Below are 7,574 nucleotides of genomic sequence, written 5' to 3' on the forward strand. Positions count from 1 at the left end.
TGTGTCCTACCTGTGGTTTTAACCCAGGTTGTTCTAGGTCTGAAACCCCCGAGAGGAGCTTGGTGGCTGAACATTGTTCCACCACATCTCTCCCCATCATTACAGGTGCCGCTGCTTCTCCGTGCCCTGATCCACCTGGGCTGTGTGTGCATGGTCAGCAGACAGCTTGTCAGGCACCTGGCGGGGAGAGAGGCCGAAACCTTTGACATTGAGCACCTGGAGATGCGCTCGCTGGCCCAGTTCACTTACCTGGAGCCAGGTGAGGCACCCTGGGAGAGGGGCTTGTGGGAAACCTGGGACCTGGCACCTGTGGGTACCACTGATGCTCTCTGCTCTGTCCCTAGGAAGCATTCGCCACATCTACCTCTACCACAGCTCCCAGGGCAGCAAGGCGCTCTTGGGCCTCTTCATCCCATCGCAGCGCAAAGCTGCTGTCTTTGTGCTGGACAAGGTAAGATGGGACTTCGGAGGCTGGGGGACCGGAGGTGCTGGTGGATGAAAAGCTGGACATGAGCCGGCATAGTGCACTCACAGCCCAGAAAGCCAACAATGTCCTGGGCTGCATCCCCAGCCCCACAGGCAGCAGGTTTGGGGGATCCTGCCCCTCTGCCCCGCTCTGGTGAGACCCCCCTGCAGTGCTGGTCCAGCTCTGGGTCCTCAGCACAGGACACACATGGACCTGCTGGAGAGGGGCCAGAGGAGCCACAGGAATGACCCGAGGCTGGAACAGCTCTGCTGGGGGACAGGCTGAGAGAGTTGGGGTGTTCAGCTGAGAAGAGAAGCTCCAGGAGACCTTAGTGCGGCCTTTCTGGACTTCAAAGCGGACTGATAATGAAAGATGGGGACTGTTGCAATAGGACAAGGTCTGATAGTTTTAAGCTGAAAGAGGAGAGATTCTGGCTAGATAAAAGGAAGAAATGTTTTATGATGAGGGTAGGGACACACTGGCCCAGGTTGGCCAGAGAGGTGGTGGATGCCCCATCCCTGGAGACATCCCAGGCCAGGCTGGACGGGGCTCTGAGCAACCTGAGCTGGTGCAGATGTCCCTGCTCATGGCACTGTGTGACCTTTGAAGGTGCCTTCCAATCCAAACCATTCTGTGATTCTTCCATGGGGGTCAGGCAGCAGGATGTTTCTGCACACCTTGCACATCTCCACCACATTCCAGCAGGGCTCGGAAGGCATCTGGTGATGCGCAGAGGGGCCAGACCCCCCAGGACTGCGCAGCCCAGGGTCCCTCTCCCTCTGGCTCTGACCTGGTCCCCCTTGGGCACAGGTACGCAGCAACCAGATGCCAAATCTCACCACCCTCTTCTCGGTGGAGCGCAGCACGCTGCTGGAAAAGGCAGGTGAAGAGCTGCTGCCTCCAGACAAGCACACATTCGAGGTGCGCGCTGAGACCGACCCCAAGGCCGTCTACAGAGCCATCCAGCGCCTGCTGCTGGGATACAAGGTGAGATGAAGGTGCAAGGAAGGTCTCCACAGGACGTTGTCTGTGCAGGCCCATGGGAAGGGGAGGATGCTGTGGAAGGCACTGGTGCAGCAGTTTCAACAGTGCCTGCATGTAGCTGCTGTCCTGAAGATCAAGGATGGAAGTGGGTGTTGTTCAAAGTCTTTGTCTTGCTTGGGGTGGCTCACCTAGGGCAGTGCCAGCAGCAAGGTCCCCTCTGTATCTCCGTCCCATCCCTGTGCTCAGCTGCAGAGCTGGCTGCATGGAGCTGGGCGCTTCAGGAGTGCCAGGGTGTGCTGTTCCCACCTTGGGGACCTGCTGCGGGGACGCGGCATCCAGCACTGCCGGTTTCCTGCTGAGCAGAGGCGCTCGCTGGAGCCGTGCACCAGGATGTGTCCTCTTCCCCCTCACACAGGACGAGCGCCGCGGCCCCACGCTGGTCGCTGTGCAGTCTAACTGGGACCTGAAACGGCTGGCAAGTGGGATCCCCATCATCGAGGAGTTCCCCTTGGTCCCCATCCGGCTGGTGGATGACGTCAGTTACTCGGTGCTGGACTGGCAGCGCCATGCCGCCCGCCGCATGATCCGCCACTACCTCAACCTGGACACCTGCCTCTCCCAGGCGTTCGAGATGAGCAGGTGCCCAGGGCAGCCGCGTTCCCCCGGGGCTGCCTCGTCCCTTGAGAGGATGGGCAGGGTTCCCTGTCTTCTCTGCAGCTGTGCCCACTCCAGTGACTCTTCCCCTCTCTGTGCCCCAGGTACTACCACATCCCTGTTGGGAACCTCCCTGAGGACATCTCCACCTTTGGCTCTGACCTGTTCTTCTCGCGCCACCTCCGTCGTCACAACCACTTGCTGTGGCTGTCACCCACGGCCCGCCCAGACCTGGGGGGTAAGGAGGCTGATGACAACCGCCTAGTCATGGAGTTTGATGAGAGGGCCTCTGTGGAGATAAACAACCCTGGCTGCTACTCCACAGGTGAGGAAGGAGTAGGGTGGTAGTGATGAGCAAGGTCATCCCTGGTGACCCTGGGACAGGTCTTTCCCAGAGGCGGAAGCAGCTTGAGTGGCAGTCAGTTCTGGGCTCCTCTGCTGCAGCTTCCAGAAAAAAATGGTGGTCCCCAGAGGGTTAAGTGGGTCCAAGTCTTGTTGGAAGACAAGTACCAGTCAAGACCTGTGAATGCATCTCCCCCCTCGGTGTGGCAACACCTATGGATCGTAACTGTTGACAAGCATTTGTAGCAGAGAGACAAGGGAGGGTGTCCTTGTCAGTCCTTGCCTGCCTGCTGAGAGTTGTGTTTGCTGTTAGTGTGTCTGGAGCTGGACATCCAGAGCCTGGCTGTAAACACCGTGTTGCAGTCCCACCACATAAACGACATGGAAGGATGCTCCAGCATGAGCATCAGCTTTGACGTGATTCAGCAGGCGTCCCTAGAAGACATGGTGACAGGGAACCAAGCTGCCAACGTCCCCGCCAGCTACGATGAAACTGCCCTCTGCTCCAACACTTTCAGGTATGGTTCTAGGAACCAGCAGGAGGTGGAGCATCTGGTCTTCATCCTGGCAGGTCCCCTCAGGGGTCCTTCTTCTCATTCTCTCCTGGCTTTAGCTTTTCCCAGATTTCTGCCAGTAATGGGGCTTGTGGGTGCTCTAGATATAAATTCAGGTCTCAAGGGCACGTCAGGCATCTTCTCCAACCGACTTTTGAAGACCCTGGGCTTAGAACTGCCTGGTGGCTTGGCCAGCAGATGTGTGGGGATGTTGGAGAAGACTTTGCCCTTTCCTGTTTCTCCTTTCTTAGTGTTCCACTAGGTTATACTGGCTCCTGTGCTGAGGGCTCACTTGTCTCTGCTCTGGCAGAGTTCCTGCTCTGAGTCTTCCAGTGCGTTGGAAAACATGTCGCTGGTGGCTGGTGGGGTGATGCTGGTCTCTGCTCCCTGGCAGGATCCTGAAGAGCATGGTGGTGAGCTGGGTGAAGGAGATCACGCAGTATCGCAATGTCTACGCAGACAACCAGGTCATTCACTTTTACCGCTGGCTCCGCTCTCCTTCCTCCCTGCTCTATGACCCGGCACTGCACCGCACGCTCCACAACATGATGAAGAAGCTTTTCCTGCAGTAAGTGAGACCTGGAGTGTGCCAGGCTGGCCACTCCTCTCTGATACAGCCTCCAGAAGTGGGCGGTAGGTTAAACCTCCCGTACTGTTTGGGTGCTCCCTTGCGTGGCATTGCCAACATGCTCAACTCCTGACTGTGCTGGATCAGCATGTCCTCCACGGGCTGCATCTGCTTGGGCTTTGCCGTCCTGCCCGCTGACCCGCTCCCGTGCCTTGCCTGCAGGCTGGTGGCTGAGTTTAAGCGCCTGGGCTCTTCGGTGGTGTATGCCAACTTCAACCGGATCATTCTGTGCACCAAGAAGCAGCGCATTGAGGACGCCATCAGCTACATGGAGTACATCATCAACAGGTGGGTGGGCTTGCCAAGCCCGGCCTGAGGTGAGTTCTCAGATGATGGAGCCAAGGCAGGGCTTGGGACCAGGAAGGAGGATGCTGATTTTTTTGCCTTTTGATGGGCCTCAGCACTCTTTTTTTTGCAAAGCTACTGAAGGGACAAGACTGCCCAGTTCTCTGGCTGTTGTGCCTGGAGTAGGGATCTGTCCCTTAGCTGTCCACTATAGGCAATGTTCCAAGAATACTCATAGGATTCAGTCCAGAAGGGACCTTCAGGGGAACTTGAGGTGCCCAACACTTCATCCCCTGGCTGGCTCTCAGCACCCCAGCCATGGCACAGGCACCTCCACACAAGCACAAGGAGCCAAGACTCCCTGGGCATGGCTTCCCCTGGGTCCTCACCAGTGGTTGGATGGGAGAGGGGAACCTTCTCCCCTCAGTGTCCTATGGAGATGGCTCTGAACTAGGGACAGTGCCAACACTGTGGGTGACTGCAGTCTCTTCCCTCCAGCATCCATTCCAAGGAGATATTCCACTCTCTGACCATCTCCTTCTCCCGCTGCTGGGAGTTTCTGCTCTGGATGGATCCAGCAAATTATGGAGGTATCAAGGGAAAAGTGGATTCTCGTGTCCACTATGGGGAGGTAAGAGATGGGAAGCGCTTGTTCCCCAGGAGCAGGGTGCTGGGGGTTGAGCTGAGCGGGGAGGCATTGGCTGGGCAAGAGGAACTGATGTGATATCTCTGGTTCCTCCAGAAGGAGACCAGCAAGAGACAAGTGTCACAGGAGGAGGACAGCGAGGAAGAGGAGGAGGAGGAGGAGGAGGTGGCCGTGGGGGAAGAAGAGGAGGAAGGGGAGCTGAATGTGGAGGAGCTGCTGGAGAACAACTGGAACATCGCACAGTTCCTGCCCCAGGCCGCCTCCTGCCAGAGCTACTTCTTGATGATCGTGTCAGGTGAGCTGTCCCAGGGAGGGGATGAGGTTGCTTGTGCCTGCCCAGTGCCAGGGAGAGCCTGCACTGGGGCGGTTGCTGGAGCCTTGCCCATGTCTCCCCAGCCTATATCGTGGCCGTGTACCACAGCATGAAGGAGGAGCTGCGACGCAACGCCCCCGGTAACACCCCGGTCAAGAGGAGAGGCACCAGCCAGGTGTCCCAGGAGGTGCTGGGGGAGATGGGGGCCATGCCCGGTGAGTGCCGAGCCACGGGGCAGCCCTGCTGCAGGTGGAGATCCCCCCACCTTGCTATCCCTTTATGCCACCATATGGCTCGAGTGCTCTCTGCTCTGTCTCTCGAGGCATGATCACCTTCTCCCAGGATTATGTGGCCAATGAGCTCACCCAGAGCTTCTTCACCATCACCCAGAAGATCCAGAAGAAGATGTCTGGTTCTCGTAATGCCACTGAGCCTTCAGACATGTTCCCAGTGCTGCCCGGCTCCTACTTGCCACTCAACAACCCGGCTTTGGAGTTCATCAAATATGTTTGCAAGGTCAGCAGGACGGGCCAGGCCTCTTTTCTGAAGGCTTGCAGTCAGGGCTCAAATTCTGGTCCTTGTCGATGGCTCAGATTTGCTGCAGATTTCCTCCAGGGGTGCTCTACAACCAGTTTGTTTTGCCCTGTATCCATATGAGGTCGTGAGGACACTCTTCTCTTCTGGTAGGCTCACCTGCCTCCTATTCTTGTAGGTTCTGTCTCTGGATGCCAACATAACCAACCAGGTGAACAAACTGCGCAGGGACCTGCTGCGCCTCATTGAGGTGGGCGAGTTCTCGGAAGAAGCCCAGTTTCGGGACCCTTGCCGTTCCTACGTGCTCCCCGAAGTCATCTGCAGGAACTGCAACTTCTGCAGGGACCTGGACCTCTGCAAGGACCCTGCCCTCTCCCAGGTACAGCCTCTTTCCTGGGGCCACCAGAGGCCTCAGCATGGCCACGCTGCAGGCCAGTCAGTCACGTTACTCATCTTTTGTCTTTAACCCCTTTGCTTTGCAGTTTTGCTTACTGCCGGTGAGCAACCTCACCTAAAGGCCATTTTCTATTTGCCTCCTTTTCTAGCTGCTTATAACAGGTCTGAGCACCCTTGGGCTTTGGCTGATGCTCTGTCCTTTTGAGAAACCAGTTACACTGTTCCAGTACTTGGCACTTGTGGTGCTCACCTCCCTCTTTGCCCCTAGGACGGGTCGGTGCTGCCCAGCTGGGTCTGCTCCAACTGCCAAGCACAGTATGACTCCGATGCCATTGAAGCGGCTCTGGTGGAAGCCCTGCAGAAGAAGCTGATGGCCTTTGTGCTGCAGGACCTGGTGAGTGCAGGGCTTCCACCTCTGCCTGACCCCTGGCTGGCTGAGGCTGGACACATTCACCCTGCCCCTGCCATCTCCCGGCCCACCTAAAACTCTTTGTCCTCCAGGTGTGCAAGAAGTGTCATGGTGTGAAGGAGACACACATGCCTGTGTACTGCAGCTGTGCTGGAGACTTTGCCCTCACCATCTCCTCCCAGGTACACCTGCACCCTCCCGCCTCACCCAGCCCCATGCCAGCAGCTCCTGCGGGTCAGCAAGGAGCCCTGTGGTGCCATTTCTCTGCCTCTTCTCTAACTGCTTGGCCGGTGGGCGCTGCTGTGCCACCGTCTGCCCCAACGGCCATGACTGCCCCCCAGGAGCCGCCCTGCTGCCCAGGGGTGCTGGGCAGCCTCCTTCCCTCCCTGTTCCCTTCTCCCCAGACATTCATGGAGCACATCAACGTCTTCCAGAACATCGCCCGGCACTACGGCATGTCCTACCTGCTGGAAACCATTGAGTGGCTGCTGCGCACCAACCCGCAGCTCCGGCAATGAGGCCGTGGGCTGCTCCCCCTGCCTGCACCCTGCTGGTCGGGGCACTGGGGCCGTGCTCTCATGTCCTCGGGAGAAGCTGCTGTTCCTCCTGCTGTGGGGGAGGGAAGGCAGGAGCTGGGCAGGGACGGGGCTCTCCTGCCTCCAGCTGCCTGGGGCACAGGGGCTGGAACTGTGCCCTACAGGTCTATACTGGCATCCGTGTGTGGTTTTAATGTTAAATTTCTATAAATAAATGGACTGTAGAAGGCAGGTGTAGTTTTGGGGGAAGAGGGGAAGCAGGGGCTGCCTACAGCTGGAGGAATCAAGCTTTGACCAAATGCCTGTCCCCATCTCATCCCTGCCAGCTTGGGGCAGGACAGCTGCAGCCTGGCAGTGTCCCCTGGCTCTCCCCTCCAGCTCACAGGGGCAGCACTGGGCCCTAATGTGACAGCAGCTCCCTGCCAGCGAGTGTGTCGGGCTGCAGCCTGTCCTTCGGTACATGGCTCTGGCCTGGCCCTGCCTCCTCACCCTGGGGAAAGAGGCCCCAGGGCTGCAGCATCCCAACGGGCACAGCACCACCACGGGTATGGCACCCTCGTGGGCATGGCCCCAGTGACCATGGCCTTCCCGCAGGCGTTACAGCAGAGTGAGCACGGCAGCGCTGTGGGCACAGCAATCGCACAGGCACAGCACCGGAGTGGGCACTGCGACCCCCACGGACACGCTTTCCCTGGGGACACAGCACACGCCGCAGGCACAGCTGCCCCCCCACCCTGCTCTTGCCTGGCCACAAGCACAGCTCCACACTCAGCCCACCAGCAGGACAGGGCTGGGCTGTCACTAGACCTGGGCCACAGGCCATTGCC

The 7,574-nt window shown here is 58.4% G+C and overlaps 1 protein-coding gene across 2 annotated transcripts in view; it reads left to right on the top strand.

Annotated features, from left to right (window-relative positions):
- Positions 1-6,976, top strand: part of POLE (DNA polymerase epsilon, catalytic subunit) — a 29,928-nt gene extending 22,952 nt beyond the window's left edge. For both annotated transcript variants that reach the window (XM_082065986.1, XM_082065987.1), the window contains exons 33-48: positions 106-259; positions 345-451; positions 1,277-1,453; positions 1,866-2,089; positions 2,209-2,429; positions 2,760-2,964; positions 3,395-3,568; positions 3,791-3,916; positions 4,412-4,544; positions 4,656-4,854; positions 4,956-5,087; positions 5,195-5,388; positions 5,585-5,785; positions 6,071-6,196; positions 6,304-6,393; positions 6,616-6,976. In XM_082065986.1, the coding sequence (XP_081922112.1) occupies positions 106-259; positions 345-451; positions 1,277-1,453; positions 1,866-2,089; positions 2,209-2,429; positions 2,760-2,964; positions 3,395-3,568; positions 3,791-3,916; positions 4,412-4,544; positions 4,656-4,854; positions 4,956-5,087; positions 5,195-5,388; positions 5,585-5,785; positions 6,071-6,196; positions 6,304-6,393; positions 6,616-6,729 (2,577 nt within the window). In that variant the 3' untranslated portion in view covers positions 6,730-6,976. The remainder of the gene's footprint in view (positions 1-105; positions 260-344; positions 452-1,276; positions 1,454-1,865; positions 2,090-2,208; positions 2,430-2,759; positions 2,965-3,394; positions 3,569-3,790; positions 3,917-4,411; positions 4,545-4,655; positions 4,855-4,955; positions 5,088-5,194; positions 5,389-5,584; positions 5,786-6,070; positions 6,197-6,303; positions 6,394-6,615) is intronic.
- The last annotated feature ends 598 nt before the right edge of the window (positions 6,977-7,574 follow it).

The sequence above is a fragment of the Streptopelia decaocto genome, assembly GCF_964273445.1.
Source record: "Streptopelia decaocto genome assembly, chromosome: 15".
Taxonomy (NCBI): domain Eukaryota; kingdom Metazoa; phylum Chordata; class Aves; order Columbiformes; family Columbidae; genus Streptopelia; species Streptopelia decaocto.